Source organism: Coffea arabica, chromosome 9c (genome assembly GCF_036785885.1).
Source record: "Coffea arabica cultivar ET-39 chromosome 9c, Coffea Arabica ET-39 HiFi, whole genome shotgun sequence".
Taxonomy (NCBI): Eukaryota; Viridiplantae; Streptophyta; class Magnoliopsida; order Gentianales; family Rubiaceae; genus Coffea; species Coffea arabica.
The window spans coordinates 996,482-1,019,611 of record NC_092326.1 but is presented as its reverse complement, the minus strand read 5'-3'; the positions used below and the strand labels follow the sequence as shown (position 1 = coordinate 1,019,611).

The following is a 23,130-nucleotide window of genomic DNA, read 5'->3' as shown; positions in this document are numbered from 1 at the left end:
TGTGAAAACAAATCAAAACTCAGACAATTATTTTTGGAATACATTATCTCTCCTAAGTTGTATGATTGAAATTGGAAAGATGTAAGTGTATTTTATATTCTTTTTGCAGAGGAAATTCATAATGTTACCCTGGTGTAAATACTGTTTAATTAATATTTATCCAGCAAAGATGTATTATAATATTTCTGAATTCTTAACCTTTCTTCTTTCTGAAGAAGTTCATTTTGAACATTTTGTAACTTTATGCAAACCTCTTGTACATTTGTAACAACAGAAGTGTATTATCACACTTCTGTGAAGAAACCTCAGGGGATAGGATATTGAAATTGTCCCTTATGTTTTTTTCATGTCATTTATTTTGGTGCAATTTGAAATGGGACGTCAGGGAACCAAGAAGATGAATGTTACAAAAGATAAAGGCAAGCAGGTTGAGGAACTTCATGACCAGAATCCAGTAAAGCCGATGAGGCCACCAACTGATTTCATTGCATACAGGTATATATGACTTTATAGAAGCATTATTGTATACATTTGGGGCTTTGAATTAGTTAAAAAACGCATGATAAAATCAAAAGTCTATGTATAGGATCTAATCATATTAAATGTTGGTAGGATTGACTTCGCACGCAAGCAAAAAGCGAAGGGAAAGGCATTAACAATTCAGGAGCTAAACATAGCCTCTAGAAATGCATGGAACAAATTGCCTGATGAGGAGAAGCTTGTATGGAAGAATGAAAAAGATATGAAGAAATATAAGGAACTGATGAAAAGCTACAAGGAGTCTATAGCTGACACGGGAGAAAGCATAAAGAGTGATGTACCGAAACAAGTAAGGACGTAGTATACAATTTTATTGTTTTTAAATTAAATGATTTAGAAGTTTCAAAGCGCAAGTGCAAGTATTGGAGTGTTATTTGGTAAATTTTATCAACATTGTTATATTATTTTTATAGGCATACAGGTTTAGGTGCACACCAGCTAAATTTTTAAGGTTTGTGGGGCGTATTGATGGGGAGAAAATAGCTGCAATCCAAGAAATAGGTTTTGGTGGATTGCTAGAGATCGAATGCCACAACCTTCCAAGTATGATATGCATGTGGTTGGTGAATAATTTCAATCCAACTCACTCATACATACAACTTGAAGGTGGACGTGTACTGCCTGTAACGTCAGAAGATATAGCAAAGGCTCTTGGAATTCCAGGTGAGGGGCCAGTGCCGGTTGAAGATACTGGAAATGATGGAATTGATAGCGAACCACATTATCCTAGGAAGAAGAAGTATAATTGGCATGATATAGAAGATGAGCTAATATCCATGGAGGTCGGGGATGAATTCAAGAGATTATTTGTTATTTTTGCATGTGGGTGCTTGCTTGCTCTAACAACACGAGCTGAAATTAAAGCCAATTTATGGGAGAGTTTACAATCAACTTCAGAAATAGCAAAATTCAATTGGGCTGAGTTCGTCAGAGCTGATTTATGCAAAAAATTGTTGAATATGCAAAGCAATGCCCACAAAAACGTTGGAGGTTGCATCCTATTTTTGCTGGTAAGTTAAGAAATCTCAACTAGTGGATGATCTTAACTTATATTTGTTCATTGTATCTAACAAGGATAAGTTGTTATTTTGTAGCTACATTATTATGATCGAGTAAGTATACTCAATCATTGTGTTCGTAGGACCTGCCCTATAGCAAAAGCATGGACTGATGCTAATATAATGGAAAGAGAAACACTAGAATTGGGTGGTCTTGGAAAATTTGGCAAAGGAAAGCTAGTAAGTATTACTGAAACAATGATATTTTTGGAATTTGAGTTAGTATATTATACGGCTAACTGCTTTACGAAACTTACAACATACTTTTTTGTCCACAAAGGTAGGGTCAAACAAAACGAACAGAGAAGAAAAAGAGGAAGAGGAACCTACTGAGCTGCCACCGGATGTGATTAGCCAGATGGTGAATAATGGACATGGAGAAATTGCTGTAAGATAACAAATTAAATCTAATACGAATGCAAATATGTCCAAAGTTGTACGAATATGAGGATTAATTGCATTTATTTTTTTATATTCAGGTTCATCTAGCCATTCTATATACAAAAGCGGCAACTGCTGAGCGGATAGCAATCGAATGTCAACAAAGTGTAATGAATATATCCAGTATCCTTTGCTCGCATCGTAGTGCCATGCCATCATGTTCCCAGACAGCCGTTAGATCCACAAGAAAATGGGCAAAAAAGCGAATGATCGATGATGAGAAGGCAAAGGTTGTTATAGATTGTGATACGGACAAATTTGAATATGAAAACAACCAAGACGAGACGTGTGTTGGGGATAGGAATGAGGATTTTGGTGAAAATGAGGCAAGTGAACCTGAAGATAGAGAAGGAAAAGATGATGCTAAGGCAATTGCAGAAGTTCATTTCTTGGATGCAGGTCTAACTTCCCCATCAGGAGCTACAGTAGAGCAACATTCGCTATGTGCTGCAACACAATGGAAGGGTCGGTCTAGATATAAAAAAAGAGAGTGCGAAGGCAAGTTATATATGTTGTAGCTAAAATTCTGCTTTCATTTGTTATTGCACTTTGTAAATGATATAAAAATTGATCATTACAAAAACATTTGCTATTCTTGACTTAATATAGATGCGGAAGATGGCCGAATGCACAAGACATTGCGGATGACAAGGCACAACACCCTCATCAGGTCTACTGATTATCAGCTCCAAATCCAGGCTACTTTGACACAATGTAGTCGGAAGATTGCGAATTTCACATGGCAAGACGCGGGAGATGAGAGGTAAAATCTTTTTTCATGCGATAATATTCGGAGTAATATGCTATTTTTATTCATATTCATTTATAATTGAACTTAACATTGTTGACTCAATGTTCAATGTAGTGAGATATTAGTGTCTATGTTCGAATTTAGCCTTAACCAAAGAGATATGCAATCCTTGCGGGAGAAGCATTGGGTATCAGATAGGGTAAGCCACGAAAAAAGAAAAATTATTTTATTTGACTAAGTTAACTGCTGTAGTTGTGGAGATAGTCTCACCTTTTGGAATGCTAAGATATTTTATTGTTATACTCACCCCTCTTTTAGGTCATTGATATGTATGCAAGATTATTGAATAATGATGTGAGTAAAAGACTGATGAAGGTTAAGCGATACATTGTCGAGCCATGTGTTGTTGTAAGTATAATGGCCAACTTTTTTTTACCAGCAACTAACATCATGCATATACAGTTTCACTTATTGTTAGTTTATTAGAAAATTTGATTCCAATGTTTATTAAATAGTATGAATTGCTCGTGCAATTTCTAACTATCGTATGACTTTCGATCCAATTTCATTGATTTGTTGGGTAGGCTGCCATTCAAGGTGTAGGCCGATTTGAGAAAAAGTCTGATGATGTCCTATATTCGAAACTGAACAAGTGGTTCAAAATAAGAGCAGATAATGCGTCAAGTCTAGCAAATGCCGATATGGTAATCAATCTCTTATAACTGCTGGATCAAATACCTTTTATTTTATATCAAAGATGTTGCATTTGTAAAGTTTAACACATTATATTTTCAGATACTAGTTCCAGTGGTGAACAAAAGTCACTGGTTTGTATACTCATTTGATATTACACAAAGCATTATTCATCTCCTTGACTCACGAGTTGATTCATCACGGGTTTGACAGACTAACATCTTACGACGACTGGTGAAATCTAAACATTATTTAGACCTTAAATTTTTAATGCATCTGTTTCATGGCTTTATATTATATAACTAGTGAGAAAGTGTAATTAGGAAAATTATATTTTTATATTGCAGAAGCGAACCTTGGGCTTAATAATGGCAAAACAATTTGATAAGTTGGTGGATTTCGAGGGATTTGTATTGCAAGTCGCAGATGTGCCTCAACAGTCTCCACACAATAGGTATATGTCCTGTAAATAAGAGTTTATTTATATTCTATCTTGAAATATAACTAAATACTAAGTTATATTATTAGGATGGTAAGGTAAAACTTGTATGTCCTACAATTTGGTTGTCACGACAATGTATACCTCATGTTTCAGCTATGATTGTGGTGTGTTCATAATGAAATTTCTAGAGCACTGGAATGGAAGATTAGGCATACGCATTACAGAGGTATATATATTATTTTGATTTATAGAAATTTTTTTGTAGCAATTATTTTTATGATGACTAATGTATAATATGTGGTGCTGATTATTTCAATTCTTGGATAGGATAACATGTGGAAGTATCGAGTGCAATATGTGTCTATGTTGGTTGCAACCGAGCATAACGAATGGGCCGAATCCATCCTTGAGCTGTTAAATATCCCTCCCCGACGAAAAAGCCAGTTGTAATAAATGATTGACAAATATTTAGTAATTTACGAGTTGTATTGCATAGAATTTTGTACTTGTCTAGAATTATCTCCTTTTGGGATTACCGTTGGGAGCAAAGTTCATTAGTTATGAACTTTTTACTACTAGTGGGACATATAGAATTTTGTGTTGGGAGCAAAGTTCAATACTGTTGGGACACGCTTCATTTTTTGTTTGCGGCAGACAGGGTTGGGACACCGCGATGAATATATAACTTCTTGTAATCAATTGAATAGAAGTAAAAGGTGTAAAACTATTCTGCATTGATTGCAATTCTCAAACTACTATCTAATATAAAAGTAAAACAATCATTTTAATATTACATTATTCCAATCTAGTTCCAAAAGGGTCACAAGATACATCAGCTTAGCATACATATTCATGGAAGGCAATTAGCTTCTACCCATTTATATCGTAGGTAGTTGCACTTCTTCGTCGCTTAATTGCATGAGAGTACTGCTCTTTGACCTTTCCACAGAGGCCACAATGGGGGTCTGGCAATCATTGAAACAAGCAATAAATTATTTAAATCAAAAGTTCAGTGTTCATAAAAGCATGCCCTACAATAATCTTGTAACAAGGTTAGAATAGTTCTAAATAATAACTGTAAATAATGAGCTTTTTAAAGAATTACTGACCATTAAGAATTCGGTGAAACTTGTGTACTTTGTCTTGCTCACAGGATGTTGGGAAGCAAAAGTGGGAGATTGTTACGATCTTGAATACGGATATTATGAGCACTCAGTATTTGAGGAGTGATTCCAGCTTCACCGGGCTACCATTAAGTATTGTACTGAATAAGATACTGTAAATTTGTCCAAAATCTTGATTATCCATACAACTGCAATATCTGACTTACCATCCTACAAGACTGCATATCTGAGTGAATAACTGGGGAAGATCCAAAATTTGATTCACTGAATGACTGTTATCACGAGTAGCACATTACATTAGTTGCAAAGTCATGCTAACACTGTGTATAACACCAAACTAACTAATTTGTAAAAATTAAATACACATTGTGTCCAAAATTTAAGATGTTAGGTCGTACGAAAATTATGATGCAAATGTGTATATAATATATAACAACGTGTTCAACTGAATTAACAATATGTAAACAAAAATCAACCAAAAGTAATCTAAACAAAAATCAAAATTCAGTACATACGTGACCATAAATGAATACATTGTAAAGTTATACTATAAACTTATGGGCTACTATGGATATAACACATAACCAATGCATTAGATTGAAGTAACTATGAAATAGATTTCAAATGATATGATTTGTAATGTACAAGATAAAATACACCATGTACCAGAATAATAACACGATGTCAAAATTAAATAACGGGTGATAAATAATTGTAACTTCTACGATTGAAAAATTAAATGTGAGCAAATAAATTAATAATGTGTAAAAAATTTTATCCAAATGTGTAATCATGTGTCCAAATGGAATTATTCATATTTCAAGACAAAGTAACCAGTAGTACATGATATCAATCAATGCGTACAGCATATATATCAGTTTGTACATATAAAACAACAATATGTAAATGCTATTAAATCAAGAGATCACCGTATTGTGTACCAACTAATATACACCGTGTACCAGAATAATAAGACGATGTCAAAACTTAACAACGGATCATAAATAATTGTAACTTGTACGATTGAAAAAATAATTATGAGAAAATAAATTAATAATGTGTAAAACATTTTATCCAAATGTGTAATCATGTGTCCAAATGAAATTATTCATATTTCAAAACAAAGTAACCAGTGATACATGATATCAATCAATGCGTACAACATATATATCAGTTTGTACACATCAAACAATAACATGTAAATGTTATTAAATCAAGAGATCTCCGTACTGTGTACCAACTAATATACACCTGTGTACCAGAATAATAAGACGATGTCAAAACTTAACAACGGATCATAAATAATTGTAACTTGTACGATTGAAAAAATAATTATGAGAAAATAAATTAATAACGTGTAAAACATTTTATCCAAATGTGTAATCATGTGTCCAAATGAAATTATTCATATTTCAAAACAAAGTAACCAGTGATACATGATATCAATCAATGCGTACAACATATATATCAGTTTGTACACATCAAACAATAACATGTAAATGTTATTAAATCAAGAGATCTCCGTACTGTGTACCAACTAATATACACCTGTGTACCAGAATAATAACACGATGTCAAAACTAATCAACGGGTGATAAATAATTGTAACTTGTAATTGAAAAAATAAATGTGAGAAAATAAATTAATAACGTATAAAAAACTTTATCCAAATGTGTAATCATGTGTTCAAATAGAATTATTCATATTTCAAAACAAAGTAACTAGTGGTACATGGTATCAATCAATGCGTACAACATATATATCAATTTGTACACATCAAACAACAACATGTAATTGTTATTAAATCAAGAGATCTCCATACTGTGTACCAACTAATATATACCCGTGTACCAGAATAATAACACGATGTCAAAACTAATCAACGGGTGATAAATAATTGTAACTTGTACGATTGAAAAAATAAATGTGAGCAAATAAATTAATAATCTGTAAAAAATTTTATCCAAATGTGTAATCATGTGTCCAAATGCAATAACGATATTTCAAAATAAAATAACCAGTGGTACATGATATCAATCAATGCGTACAACATATATATCAGTTTGTACACATAAAACAACAACATGTAAATGCTATTAAATTAATAGATCGTCGTAATGTGTACCAACTAATATGTACAAAATATGATATTACTGTGTCAAAATAAATAACATGTGATGAACATCCTATCACTAATATGTATACCTTAATAACCAATGTGTACAAGTAAAATATTAATTTGTAACACCTAAATAACTAATAGTGAACTATAATGCACATTATGTAAAGTATAAAAATAACTACTTACTGCCACAGAATTATTCGATGACAAACATTTGCTTGATGTTTGGCTTTGGATAGGTTGATAGGATTCTGATGACTGACAAGAGAAGAATATACAACAACTCAGTCGGCTTATGATAGTAGAGTCAATTGAAATGATATAGTTATGTAAGTCCAAAAATAAGATTGGGTACTAACCATCTCAGGAGTGCTTGCCTCAGACAATCTAGAGTTTTTCTTTTACCTGTGAAACCTGTCCACCCAACTACGCAATACTTTCTTAGTTTTTCTGCCTCTTCGTTTCTTCAAACCTGTTGGAGTCACAAAGTGACCAGCTGCATTCTGCACCTGTATTCCCTTACATAGATCCATTGATGCACTATTCTGTGTTATTTCATCTATTTCTCCACAAAATAGCATTTCGACTCTCTTTGACAATTCAGACATTGCGCTACTGACTAACTTTGTAGCGGCTTCTGACATGGCAGCCCTGGTAGCAAGTCTTACCATTTCGGGTGCTAATAGCCTATATCGATGGGAAATAGAGAGAGACGGATCTGATGATATTTCTCTACCCTTGCAATCGACGCTGCCTCCGGACCTTGCCTTCTTTGTCCACCTCTTTGTCACATATTGATCAGGAATAAACTTTGTTCCAACCATATCATACACTTTTAAAGCATGTGAGCATAGGATTCCTTCCTGCTCAAAAAGATTACAACTACAAGTAATGTCTTTAGTTATTGGATTCAATATCAGTCTTCTTGCCCTTCCTCCATCATAGTGACTGACACTGTATTCCACATGCATTGTAGTATGCTTTTGGTCCAAGATCACCATTGTAGTGCATTCATCGTATTCATTCTGGAATGCAACAAACATACATGGAGAGTATATACAAGCTGCCTGGATCAGTACGGGAGTCTGTTGCAATCCCAACATTGGCAGCTTCTGTCGACTGTGATACTCAGCTCTTAGTTCATTATATCTTTTTTCATCCACAACTCGGTCAAAATGTTTGAAAAATTCAACCAGATCATGATCAAGTTTTAGATAATTTTTTATGGAAGCATTTAGACTCTCACTTAGTTGGGTGCTACGCATACCTGCAGTCCAGGCGCCTTTCATGAAGCATTTTGCCCATTTCTTTCGACATGCATAAATGCCACACAACCATTCATTTGTTTCGAGCTTGTGTTCTTTTAGCATTGCATCCCAGGCCATGATAAACTCATTTTCATCTTCTATCTCATACATACATTCACCAAATCTATATGGGAGATTACTACCATCCTTGTAATAGTTCCCAAGGTGTTTCATGAAGTTGACTCTAATATGAAAAGTGCACAGACCATGGTATGTTGAAGGCATAACAGCTGAAATTGCAGCGGCCATGGCTGCATCCTGATCTGTGAAGATGGTTTTTGGGTGCCTTCCACAAACTGCCTCTACAAATGTACCGAACACCCACTTGAATGATTCAATGGTCTCATCATACAATAGAGTTGCTCCAAAAATAACCAATTGTCTAAATTGATTGAATCCCACAAATACGCCCAATGGTCTGTACTCCTTGTTAGTTTTATATGTGGTGTCAAATGTAATCACATCTCCAAAATAGGTATAATCCATCAGCATTGATGCATCAGCCCAAAATATATTTGTAATTTGTTCTTCACAATCAAGCTGCTCTGCGTGGAAGAATGACGGATTTTCCAATTTTTGTTCTTCAAAGTATTGTAGCATTGCACCAGCTTCACCATACTTTAATCCTCTCTCTCTTTTTGTTCGTAGATAGCGTTTTAAGTCATCACGAGTGTAGCCAATATTGCCTAATCCACCTGCCTCTTTTCCCATGAGTTCATGGGATTGTTTCAAGGATATTCCTGCAACATTTGCAATCTCAGCTTGGGCTCCTTGAGAAATACTTACTTTTCTTTGCGAACGCATCATATGAGCACATTCTGAAATGTGTAGTATGTGATTATGCTCGATTACCAGATCTCGAACCTGATACTTCATTGTTTCTCTGTTCAAAATTATCCCCATTTTAGCTTCACATCCGGTTTTTGTTTCAGCCCGAGTTCTCTTTGGTTTTACATCTCCTTCGTACCGTGGTTTGAAACCTTCTTTGCAACATGTGTACCTTCTCGATGTAACTACACCGTCTTTATCCTTGTTCAAGTAGTCTTTCCGAACACTAAACCCAACAACTAATCCGTACCTATTGTAGAAGTTGTATGCCTTATCTTCTGACTGAAACTCCATGCCGATCTTAGGACACAATGCTTCTTCCATTGTCCTGTATTCGACAAAAGCATTTTTTGCTATTGTTTTTCAAGACAAACAATTATATTTATTTTGTATTTCTTTATTCACATCATAAGCACTTAATTATTTGTATTCACATATGTACATACTTTATAACGACGTGTACACACCTTACAACATTTTGTAAAATAATTTTTATGGATGTGTATCTTCTTTGTAATAGGTAATCACATAACTCTAATAATTTGCATAGCATATTTCACTACAAAATATATACATTTCAAACAAATATTATAACCAATTTGTGCATAATATCAGAATTTTCATACTTTAAAATCATATGTTCACACTTTATAACAATGTGTACACCCTTTATATCAACTTGTAACATAACAAATGCATGTATGCCTCGTACACTTTTACATAGCGTAAGGTTTGACAGAATTCTCAAAATCTATACATTGTCATCTATACCGTTTGTGTAGTTATTTAAGTTGGTCACATTGTTAAATTATTTTTACGCTTATGTTATTTTATTTGTACACATTCTCATTTATATTTTGAAATTCTGTACGGGATCTTTATTGTACAAGTTAACCATTCTCTCTAAAAGGATAATGACATACTTCTTATAATTTTTAAATCATGCTTCACTAAATAACACATTTATTACAATCAAATTACATATAATATCAGCGTTTACCTTGGACAGAGTTCACCAAGCAGTAAATTTCAGATGGGCCGCTCACAAGTCTCAGCTATGCATTTGTTACTCGATGAATATCTATCTCAGTCATCCACTACTTAAATCGGCGTGTATTGTTGCTGCAGCGGATCTTCACAATTATCTTGTACACACCTCAGAAAAGATGCCCGTTTTGATAAGGTTTATTTAAGAGTTGGAAGAGAAGAAGACAAAAATTTATGTCTATGTTATGCAAAATAATTTGTTGAGAGGAGAAGAACAGAAGGAGTTTGTTGAAAGAGGAAAAGCAAAAGGAGCTACAGCAACAAAGTATTCAGAGAAAATCCATTACCGCCATTTTCTTCCCACATCTTTTAAGTTGAAAGAGTTTTAAATCCCGTGCGGTCGTACCAAAAGTTGATTTTCAAATTTTGATTTTGAATTTTTCATACCCTTAACTGCCAGACCAAACGGAGTTAAAAGTTAAGCTTGTATTAAAGCAACAATCCTCTACACTCATCTCCATTTTGTTCGCTTTCATTTTGGCCGTTGATGATGGGCCCACCACATCTTGGCCATGAAAAGTTTATAAGCGGTTGTCTGGCAACCGCTCCAGCCCCTTGTCCGTATCGTTCCAGGTGCATAGGATAAGAAACCTTAATCAATAGAAGAATTATGGAGTCAATGCCATGTCCACTTCGCCATGTCCACTTCTATCAACAGTTTGTCAAATTAGTTTCATTAACTCTAACATTTATCAAATAAATATCAATCTTATGTGGCAACATAGAAAAATCAAAAGGAAAACTATGTGTTGATATGGTATTAAATTCAAATTTTGGGTTTTTCTATTATGTCCTCAAAAGTATAGCACAGAATAAGCATATAAAATAGAAAGGGTGGACTCGCTATAAATTTCAATTATTATTATTTATATTTTGAATTATAAAATCTTGTGCAAATAATTGGAAAGTAGATTCATCTCTTATCGTGTGTCCTAAATGGAACAATTCTAAAAGTTTTAAACCTTGTTACTTGACTATATCTCAATCATCAATGATGTTGCAAAGATTTGCTAATTAGATTTGCAAAGATTTGCTAATTGGATCTATTCGATAGATCTCACTATATTATCCTGTTCTTTAATATCTGTGTATGTTTGATGATGTAATTTCTATCATTAATATAAATTTTAATGAAATTATGATATTTTATATAAAAAAATGGAGGTAATTATACAGGGGTTTACCAAGTCAACATAATTTGTGGGCCCAAGGGATTTGACAAGGTTTAATTTATATTATATAGTATAGATATTTTATAGGTATTTTAATAGGTAGGGTTTGATTTGGATCCCTTTGATCTACATTCAAACTTATTAAATTTAGTTAGACCTAAACCTATACCCAACCCCTTATGGGTCTCAAAAAGTAAACTCAAACTCGAACCCTCATAGGTTTAGGTATTCAACGGGTATTTGTGAATACTTTTTTGAACATACAGTGAAGAACCAAAGTAAAAATATTTTGAAAATATATAGAGTTAAAAAATAACATAAATATCATCCAATTTTTATTTTCAAATAATAAAATCAACATTCATGATGTTGAACACAATATTATGAACTGAAAGAAAGAATTATTATCAACTAAAACTATTTGTTTTCAAATTTTCATCTGTGTCTATATTCAATCTTTTATTTATTTGCTTTCATTTTTTCTCTTTTTCTTGAAAATGTTTGTATCAATTATAATGACATAGAATATTAGGTTATTTTCCAAATTTACTTATACATACACACACATAGAATATTACATGGGTATTGGTAGGGTCTAATTTGGATTTGAATTTGGATCTAAATCATAGAAAACCATACTCCACCCAAATTCATGATTCTCTTACAGGATCTAGATTTGGTTAGGGTCTAGGTTTAATAAATTAAACCTAAACCCTACTCAGATATACTGGATATGGATTTGATTTAGATAAAATCTGATCCATTGACATACCTAATTCGGTACCATAGGCTACCCTTAAAATAGTACGTTTAGGTGAAATATGGATGAAATTAATTGGAATAGCACCTTTTTAATTAGATAAGACATCTTTGTCAGCCTATAATCTAGTTCCGTATACAACTTCTTTTATAATCCAAAGCTAGAACGTTGCATTCGATTAATAATAAACAATAATGTTGATTAATGAAACATACGGTGGCATAAATAATTGAAGAGTGCACCTATCTTTTATTATGTTCCGTGAATAGAAGAATCCGAAAAGTTTTAAACCTCTTGTTACTTGACTTTCATCTCAACCATCAATGATGTTTTCAAAATTTGCTAATTGGACAATAACATGCCAAGAATCACGCCGTTGCATGACCCATCTTCGAGTTCATTGATCGAGACACGACTTTTTGTCCTAGAATTTTCATCTTCCTGGTTTCATCACTCAAAGCTGGAAATGGCATGAGAACTAAGAGGTCACCTCCTTTCCATAACGACTTAAACCATAGGGCAGATAGATGCCAACTTTATTCACTTTCCCTCTAAATTGGCCCATCCATTGGCATGAGAATTAAGAGGTGGGGAGGGGTCATGATAGGAATGGATGCCCGTCCTTTGGGGAGAGAAATGGAGTGAAGAGAGCTGCGGGGGCAGGAGTGGGGTGGTGGGTAGGGGTGCAAACGAATCGAGCCGCTCGCGACTCGAGCTCGATCAATATCGAGCTCAAGCTGGTCGAGTCAAAGTCGAGCTCAAAATATTGAGCCCGACTCGCGAGTTCAAGTATATATATATTTTTTTTATTTAATAGTAAAATTACATAAATATCCTTCATATTTTATTATTTATTAGGAAAAAATATTATTTTATTTATTTTTTCGAGCTCGAGCTTCAAAATTGTCAGCTCGTCGAGTTCGAGTTCGACAAAATTAAGTCAAGACTCGGTTTGATTGGGCCAAAATGCGACTCGGCTCGGCTCGGCTGCAGCCCTAGTGGTGGGGATTTTCCCCCCCCCACCATGTGGCTACCATCCCCGCACCATCCTTGCCTATAAATTAAATAAATTAATTAATATGCAGCTATATTTGCCAATATCTATGTACATATTATATTATTTATAATTTTGTAACAATAATAGTAACAGCTGTTAGTTTAGATTTGCTAACAAATACGGAGAAATGTTTTTAAAAGATTAAAGTAGATTTTAAACATAATGTCATGTTGAATATTATTTAAAAGTCCAAAAGATTGATTTATAAAGTTATTTGTTAATATTATATATGAAAAAATAAGATTAAAAAAAAATTTATTTTGAACCACCCATCAGGGCACCCCGGTTGGGTAGATGGATGGGCGCGGGGGTAAGAGAAGTGGGGGGATAGCACTAAAGCCAGGAGAAGTTTTTAAAGCACAAGGAGGGAGAGGGGTGAGGGTTTCCTAGCCTCATATCCACCTCATTGTCATTCCTCTAGTCACCGACTCTCTAAAGCCTAGAAATTTTAGTTTTCCCTCATTAAAGGTTTGAAAGCATAAATGTTAACTTTTGCCTCCACAAAAATTTATAAAATTTAATATTAAAAAAAAAAATATATATATATATATATATAGTTTTTTTTAAATCAAAGTAATTGTTATGCTTCCGTCTACGTAGCAAGGTCAGTATAATTTCAATACATATTTGAGGATAATCTAAAATTTGGATAACATCATGAAGTGCAGGTGATGAACCATTTTCGAAGACAGTAGCTGATAGACCCTTAATCATAAGTCAATTTTAAAATTTCGAAGCGATAAGACTTGTTTTTTTTTTAATATGACCAAGGAGGAGGTAATTATCAATGGGTCTACCAAATCAACGTAATTTGCAGGCCCAAGAGATTTGAGAAGGTTTAATTTGTACTACATGGTTCCATGGGTTGCCTTTGAAACACTGCATTTAGGAGGAATATGGATGAAATTAATTATAATAGCAGCTCTTTAGGTGCGCCATCATTGTCAAGCCTAGAACTAGTTCCGTATACAACTTCTTATATTATCCAAACCTAGCACTGAATCAAAGTGGGACCACTGAATTCAACATTAACCAAACAATGAATCGTGCAATTCATGAATTGCCTACTGTCATGAAAACTGGATAATAACATATGCAAGCAATCATGATGCCGTAAATCCAAAAGCCGAGCCACAAAGCAATAAATCATGAACGAAAAAGTCAACAATCATGGTTTCAACAAATATCTCGTTTGCCGATTCTTCACAAATATCATACATAATTATTCTTAAAGATAAAAATTACTGAATCCAAATTATTTCCTAATAATCAATCATATGGGCTCTGATACCACTTGTTAGAGTGGTTGTTTATTTTAGGTGAAAACTATCACCTATTAAAATCAAAATTTATATAGCTATTATTAAGAAATAAATTAACAGAAAAATTGCAGAAGCGTACCTTGATTCATGTTGACAAATTAACACTTGAATCCTTGAAGATTTTGGAGTGATCTTCTAGATCAACACGTATTTGCTAATTCTCGAGAGAACCCTTGAAGATTATGTGCCTAGAAGTATTTTGATTTTTTTTCCAAGACAATAAATGAACTGATTTTATATTTAAAACCTTCAGCAACTTTTTCACTATCAACCACAAGACTTGACCATAATTTTTTCTAAATCGACACGCATAAGATTAACTTAAAGTAATGACTAGGAATTAATGAAAATAAATATCGAAAACTGTGGATGTACCATCACCTATAGGTTCGATGATATACAACCACCTAACAAAACAAAAGGTAAAATAATCAAAGCCCCTAACTTTTAGTGTAATTCGCACTTTTTCCTTAACGTTATCTTAATTTTTTGCACTTTGCCACTTCTGGTAATGGAATTACTAATTTTACCAGTACTTCCATCTTTCTACACGTTTAGCATTTCAAAGGGGTTAGAATAGTTGGCTTGCGGTTCTAATACTTTCAATTATTGTCGAGGCCTCAACCAATAAGGTACTATCTGTTCATGCCTCTGATGTATACGAGTCATTTTAGAAGCAAAACAACTCCTAGAATAAAGCCAACCTATGGGTAATAATGTTAAAACCAATCCATTTATAGTTGAAGTGCAAAATTCCAAACGACATATTAATTGCATGTATATACGCAGTCTGGGAAAAGTCTCAAACTGGGTGAAGATTCTCCACTATTGATAGAGCAATTGCAATTGATGGTTTAAATAGTTTTAGTATGAACGTTCACTAGATGAGATTGATTATGAGACACAATTTTTAATAAGTGATAAAACTTGCTGTATTCTTAGTTACGTTGTTAATATTTGTATTTCATCAATTTTTGGAGATGGACTAATCCAATTTTGATACAAATTGATAAAGAAATACATCACTCCAGAGACGTTCCATGAAGACTTTAAGTCGTCGCCATGTTATCAACAATTTTGTAGAAACATTTATAACCGTAGCTGGTGCTTTCTCTGAGATTACTTTTTCAGATGACCAATTCCAAAGAAATTCCATTTAGTTGTACTAAACAAGCTTATTATTCAAGTGTCACTGATATTCAAAGTGAACGATAAGCTCTTTTCCAGTTGAAACTCGATAAACAAAATCAAATCGTCAGCCATGGTGGATTGTGTTGCGCATGATTCATGAAAGGAGTTAGCGATAACAAAAACACTAGCCTTGTCATAAAACAAATCAGAAAATTTGTGTGTATTTATATATGAATTAATCTTTTTTATACATATATATGTATGTATATATGTATGTATGTATGTGTGTGTGTGTGTGTGTGTATGTGGATTGTGTTTTGCATAATTCATGAAAGGAGTTAGCCATGACAAAAATACTGACCTTGTCATAAAACAAATCAGAAAATTTACTTTATATATATATATTTATTTATTTATGTAGAGACGTACATTTTTCAACCTAAACCTCTCAATGAGCCTTCAGCTCCCCATTTGTTTTTCTCAGATTTTAATTTATTTCATTGATCAAAATATCATTAATGCTTTTTGTTTGGGTTAAATCTAAAAATATTGTTTTATTAGTTAGGTTTAGTTTCTAAAAGTAGAATATTCCAAATGTGACATATCAAAAATAGGAAAGAGTGCCAATAATTGTGAAATCTAAATTTCATTTTTTAATTAATCTTACCAAAGTAGCATATGATCAGGTTTGAGGTTGGCAAATTTACCAAAAATTAGAATATACAATTAAACGTTATGAACATAATATTAATGAAAATTTCCAAAATTCCTTTAGTCTTTTATTAACCTTAACAAAAGTAAGTAGGTTTGTCCAAGAACTATAACATGTCACTAAGGAAACATCTTTCGAATATCTAAGTATATAAAGTGTGATTTGAATCTGTGGTGCTAAAATTTTGTGTCATCTTTTACATTATCTCTAAAAATTTCAAAATGTAAAACCAAATTTTAGTAAAATAACTTTTACGCATATGACACATATAAAGTGTGCCTTGATCACGAATTGATATCAATTGCAACTTGGAGCTACGTGTGTGTGTGTGTGTATATATATATATATAGGTAGAGATTTACACAAACCACAAACGTGGAATCTGGTATGATAAATTTGGGAAGCTCTCTAAAAGTACCCTATGTTCAGGAGTTGGCTAAGGAGAAATTTGCATCAGTTCCACCCCGATACATACGACCTGATCCAACCAAACTTCATGGGGTCTCCACAGAGGAAATCCCAGTAATTGACATGCAAAGGTTGCTTTCTGATGAATCAGTGAATCCAGATCTTGAAAAGTTGCATTTTGCCTGCAAAGAATGGGGCTTCTTTTAGGTTTGTCATTTCGTATTTGTATATGCATATATTAGGTACTGTTGTATGACTTTTCAGGACTGTAGGTAAATGATATATCTTGCCACAAGTTTTTTTTTTTTCATATTGAAATGTTTCTTTTCATATGAACTCATTTGGTTTTCTCTAGTAGTAGTACATAATGCATGACTAGAATGTAATAGGAGTGATCTCCTTTTCTTTCCTGCTTTTCCTAGGATCTTCTTTGAATTGTTATACAAGGACAATCATCTAATTTAAATGGATATACATGCCTGCTGTTAAAATGGAGAAGTGTTATAATAGTCAGCAACAAATAATTAGTGACTGTACAATTTGTCACCAGCTGATTAATCATGGAGTGAGCTCTTCATTAGTGGACAAACTGAAACTAGAGATGCAAAAGTTTTTCAATTTGACGATTGAAGAGAAGAAGAGATTTGCCCAAGAACCGGGCGATGTAGAAGGATATGGACAGGCCTTTGTTGTATCTGAGGAACAAAAACTTGACTGGGCTGACATGTTTTACATGGTCACTCTGCCAACTCACTTGAGAAAACCTCATTTACATCCCAACCTTCCTCTTCCATTCAGGTACAAGAAAATTTGCCCACACATTCATATCATTGTATTTAGGATGCATTTGATAAAATTGAAGTTTAAAAACTGAAATCTGAAATTTGAATCCATTAAATTATTGAATTATTAAGTATTAAATCAAATACATTTGAGTGTATATCACATTCGGTGATAAGTGAAAAGGTTATCACTTATTTTTTATAGCAAGTTTTGCCTAAAAAATTTAATGACACTTAATTAATTTAGATGTTCAATTTTTGGTTAACAAATGTATCTGATTATATTAAGATCTAAATACATTAAGTTTAAATGATGAATTGTGTTGTCAAACACATGAGGACTATAGTAACATCACACATAGTATAACTTTTGAAAGTCATAAGCGTCTAAAATACTCTACACTTGTCTAAACTTTTCAAAATTTTGTGGGTGAAAATACTTAAAAGCTAGGGATAAGATGATCACAGACTAGTAATAGGTTAAGAAAACAAGTGGTTAGTAGCAGTCTGTAACTTTGCAAATCACCGTACCTGTAATCTTTCTATTTTCTTTTACATAAATTGTCAACATCTTGATATATATAAAGAAACTGAAAGTCTAGAATTGAAATTGTAAAGAGATATAATGATGATTTTTATGATTTGTAAACTGGATTTACAATAAGAGACATTATTTAGGTGTGGCGGTTTGATTCTTTCATGTATTTTAATTGATGGAAATATGAACATTTTGGTCCTTTATTATGGCAGTGGTGGTTAATTTGGTTCTTTATATACTACCGCTTGCTAATTTATTCCTTATCTCCTCTGCTCCTTTATTTCTACAGTGGCAATGTCGATTATCTTTGTAATACCAACATTGCATGGAAGTTTATGAATTAAGGGTTGTAATTAGAGATTTGGGAAAATTAGAAGAGGGGAAATCGATAGATTACAAATACTGCATTGATTTTATTTTATGGAAATCAGGGATTAATTGGTAGACGGAAGTACGCAATAAATCTTCATCACTGAAATAATGGTTATGCAGCATCTTAATCACTGTTTGTGAATTTTGTTTTGTCAAAAAAATAATAATAATATATGTCTCATTCAGTTGTTGAGGGGTAAAAAATAATCACAATTTGTTTATAAAAAGTATTCCATTGATGACTAAAATGCTTTATTCAGAAAAAAAAATTTGATAATGCTGGTAGGTAGCCCGCCAGAACTAAACATATAATTGGTTAACAGAAAAAAGCTTTTACATATAATTGAAACCGAGGAGGCAATAATAAAGCCAAATGCTGTTACATGAAAAGTTGTAGCAGAGAATATCCGACTGTACGTAATATATATATTTTTTATTATGTAGATGCATTTATTTGGAAGTCGTACTGTCTTAGGGGCCAACGTACAACATGAAACATCGAATGTTATCCCTTCAATAAAATTCCATGTGTAATGATCAAGACAGCTTATCAGCCACTCCTTCAAAGAAAGGAAAAAAAAAAAAAAACAGACAGCTTGTCAGCCACAAAGTGTCCTAAGGATTGAATATTTTGATCATTATCTCTCTTAAAGTCTCCACATGATAGGCCTTTTCTTCTTATTTTTTTTACCTTGGACTCATTCTTAATGGTTTTTCAACATTTCTCTTCTTTTAATCATATGGCTATTGGCCACCCAATGACTTAAAGTCTTGGTGGAGTGGGAGGTTAAAGGTTCAAATCTTATCCCCCATCACTTTGCTACTATATGTGATTTTCTCAAATCCATCTGAGTGCGTACGTTTGATTCAATGGTGATTCAATTCCCGTCGATTTTTCAATGGATTCAGTTGAGCCTTCCCCTAAAATAGATTAGAGTAGAAATAGTTTGATTCGATAGTGATTCAATCCCCGTTGGTTCCCCAATAGATTCAGTTGGGTCTCCCCCTAGAATAGGTTAGAGTATGAATAGAGTAGATCATGACGATTGATACAAAATAAATTATATCATCTCTCTCTCTCTCTCATACAGAAAAATATATCCTCTCTTGCTTTTCTTAAAGGGACAATTTCAGAAACCTCTCCTCAGGTTTCTGATAATTTCATTGAGCTCCTTCGAGGTTATAAAAATAACATTTACCTCCTTTGCCCACATAAAATGATAATATTGTTTTAACATTTTAATAAAACTCTCTTGTTAGATATACTTTTACAAAGAATGGTATTAATAATTATTTTTCTTTTCTTTTTCTATTCTTATTCCCCCTTTTTATATTTTTGCCAATAAAACCATAAAATATAAACATTGGCAGCATAAATGTTTTACTAGTGACATTTTTTATGACTTTGAATGTGATCTAATTTTTACTTACTGATTGTTTTTGGTACCAAAAGCAACATTAACTCAAAAAAAAAGCCCAAAATTGCTACCAAGCTATGATAGTTCCACCGATCCAAAATTCTGCAAACTTTAAAAGAATTATGACGGTATTTTCTTTTTCAAATTAAAAAATACATACCCTGGTAAATCACCATTAAAAGTAGTTTATCATAGTGATAGAACTATTGAGCAATTGCCTTTTGGGTAAACCAGTGGAATTACCTTAGATTCTGGGTGTGTGTGTTTATTATTTACCGGTGAAAAGGATAGTGATAGAACTATTGTCATCTTTGCTTATCAAATAATAAATATGGTGTTAAAAACTTCACACTCTTTTTGTATATTTGTGTTAAATATATTATGATTGTTCTGGAAAGTAATTCAAATGTTTTAAGTTGAGGGTATTTTAGGATATTCATTAAAAATTTTGACCAAGTCTAAGGTTTGGTTACCAAAAGTGTCAAATTAGGGGAGGTAGGTGTAATTTTTGAAACCTTAAGGAAGCCCAATGAAATTGTTAAAAAACTTATGGAAGGTTTATGAAATTATCCCTTTCTTAAATCTTACCTTCTTAATTGTCTTTATGAGGAAAATTAATAAGCCATGTCACCGTGAGATGATGATAAAACATCCATCCTGGCATGCATAAAAAATTAGTTAACATCTAAAGCATTGTGCATTGTTATTATATATTGGATATTCTTTACTTTTTATTTACATTTTTTTTAACATTGTAGAGAAACTCTAGACAAGTACTCAAGGGAATTGAAAATCCTTGCCATCAAGGCCCTTGAGCAAATGACAAAAGCATTAGGAATGGAGCTTGAAGATATGACAATGCTTTTTCAAGAAGGGCTGCAATCAATGAGGATGAACAATTATCCACCGTGTCCCCAACCTGAGCTAGTGATGAGCTTTTGCCCCCACTCTGATGCTGGTGGGCTTACCATAGTGCTTCAGCTCAATGAAGTGGAAGGCCTCCAAATCAAAAAGGCTGGAGCTTGGGTTCCTGTTGTACCACTTCCTAATGCATTCATAGTCAATGTTGGAGACATTTTAGAGGTAATCATGCTCAAAATCCTTTCTCCCAAGATGCAATGTGAATATGAACAATCTCTTCAAATTGCTTTTCTGTTTATATAATTACAACATCTATCTAGTTTTTGGCCTCCCTTATGAGATATTTTCAAATTAGTTTCTACAATTATGAACATATATGGAAATTAGAATGTCCTTCCCATATTTTAATAGGATTCAAGAGATAACCTTTCCGATTATGATTAGTATGCACTAGGTTGATGTGTAAGACTAATTATCAACTTGCACCGCCCAGCAAATGAGGCAAGGTCAAAGCGTAGCTTTCATCCCAAAATTTAACTTTTGCAAATTTGTGGCTAAACTTCTAACTTTGGCTACTTTGTCAGAGTTAAACGAATGTTGTTTATTGGTAGAATATTGACTACTTTAATAGAACGCGTATCTTTATAAAGTCAAAAAAAGCATAAAATATATGGATGAAAAGGTCTTATATTGAAAAAACTTGGGCATAATAACTTCAAAATTAGTATTGTACATGCCCTTATACCCCACCCTCCATATTATTGCTTACCTGTGATGTACGAGTGGTAAAATTCAAACTACTTTCCTTTCATCGTTTTAAAAAAAGTACTTGCTCTTTTCCCCAACAAATTTGTTTTGATTTTCAGAAAGGAATTTACTTTTTGTCTTGATTTCAATGCTAATTACACGAGTTACTTACAAATCATGTCCTGGATCTATCAGGGTATTGCTTCTGAATTCTATCTCCAATGTTTTTGGGCCATAACAGTAGTTATAGGTGGACTCACAAGATTACCCTGTTAACCATATCCTATTGTTGAGCCTAATTGAACTTTTATGAGAATGTATGCTACATAGTACACAGTTGGGAAAAATGTGACGTTTTTTAACTGAGATGCAGATTGTGACAAATGGGATTTACAAGAGTGTTGAGCATCGGGCAACTGTGAATTTGCACAACGAAAGGCTTTCCATTGCAACGTTCTTTTCCCCAAAACTGGATGGTGACATGGGTACAGCGCCAAGTCTTATCACCCCTGAAAATCCAGCAATTTTCAGAAGAATTAGTATGATTGAGTATTTAAAAGCGTTTCTTCCCCGTGAACTAGATGGGAAATCATTCATTGACACAATGAGGACCCAAATCGAAGACTTTTAGGCTCTTAGTCCCTCTATGATTTTTCTCTTTGAAACTTATGAACACTGTTGATATGGTGTCCCCTCTTCATCGCCTCCCCCAACTTTCATTCACCACAATATGTATAATTGTTTAAGAATTAATCCTGTATACACTGTATATGCTATTAGATTCAAATGCATGACAACTAATATTAATTCAAATTTAAAATTCAAAATTTGAAACAAATAGTATGCATTTAGATTTAATACTGTATACATTATTAATGTATAGAAAATTAATCTATTTTTAAATATGAAAGAGAATGATGAGTGATTGTATGTGCTATCAACGACGTATTAGAAGTCACTCTTTATGCCAGATCTTGATAAGGGGAACCCAAAAAAAAACTCTTTGCTATTTTACCTTTTCCTCTAGTACTTATTTTAGGCACAATTATAAATCTTTGAATATATTGCTATTCCATAAGTACTCTTTCTATTAAATTCAAATTTTGGGTTTTTCTATTATGTCCTTAAAAGTATAGCACAGAATAAGCATATAAAATAGAAAGGATGGACTCACTATAAATTTCAATTATTATTATTTATTTTTTGAATTATAAAATCTTCTTCAAATAAGTGGAAAATAGATCCATTTTCTATCGTGCGTCCTGAATAGAACAATTCTTAAAGTTTTAAACCTTGTTACTTGATTACATCTCAACCATCAATGATTTGCAAAGATTTGCTGATTAGACAATTATATACCAACTATTGTGAGGAGACCGTTCAGAAGCGATCGGTCTGATGACCGCTCTTGCCCCTACGCATGATCCATCATCGAGGTGATTGATAGAGGCACGACAATTCATCCTTGAGACTTCATCTTCATGGTTTCATTATTCA

At 33.1% G+C, this 23,130-nt stretch overlaps 1 protein-coding gene and 1 pseudogene across 1 annotated transcript; one reads left to right on the top strand and one right to left on the bottom strand.

The window, feature by feature from the left end:
- Positions 1–7,572: 7,572 nt before the first annotated feature.
- On the bottom strand, positions 7,573–9,630 carry LOC113708463 (protein FAR1-RELATED SEQUENCE 5-like). Its single transcript, XM_027230918.2, has one exon. It carries the CDS (start codon positions 9,628–9,630, stop codon positions 7,573–7,575), a length of 2,058 nt encoding a protein of 685 aa, XP_027086719.2.
- A 7,116-nt stretch (positions 9,631–16,746) lies between these two features.
- Positions 16,747–22,412, top strand: LOC113707798 (oxoglutarate-dependent flavonoid 7-O-demethylase 1-like; annotated as a pseudogene).
- The last annotated feature ends 718 nt before the right edge of the window (positions 22,413–23,130 follow it).

Bases quoted from the DNA above. Each gene is read 5' to 3' on its own strand.
- LOC113708463 (XM_027230918.2), bottom strand. From the start codon at position 9,630: ATGGAAGAAGCATTGTGTCCTAAGATCGGCATGGAGTTTCAGTCAGAA.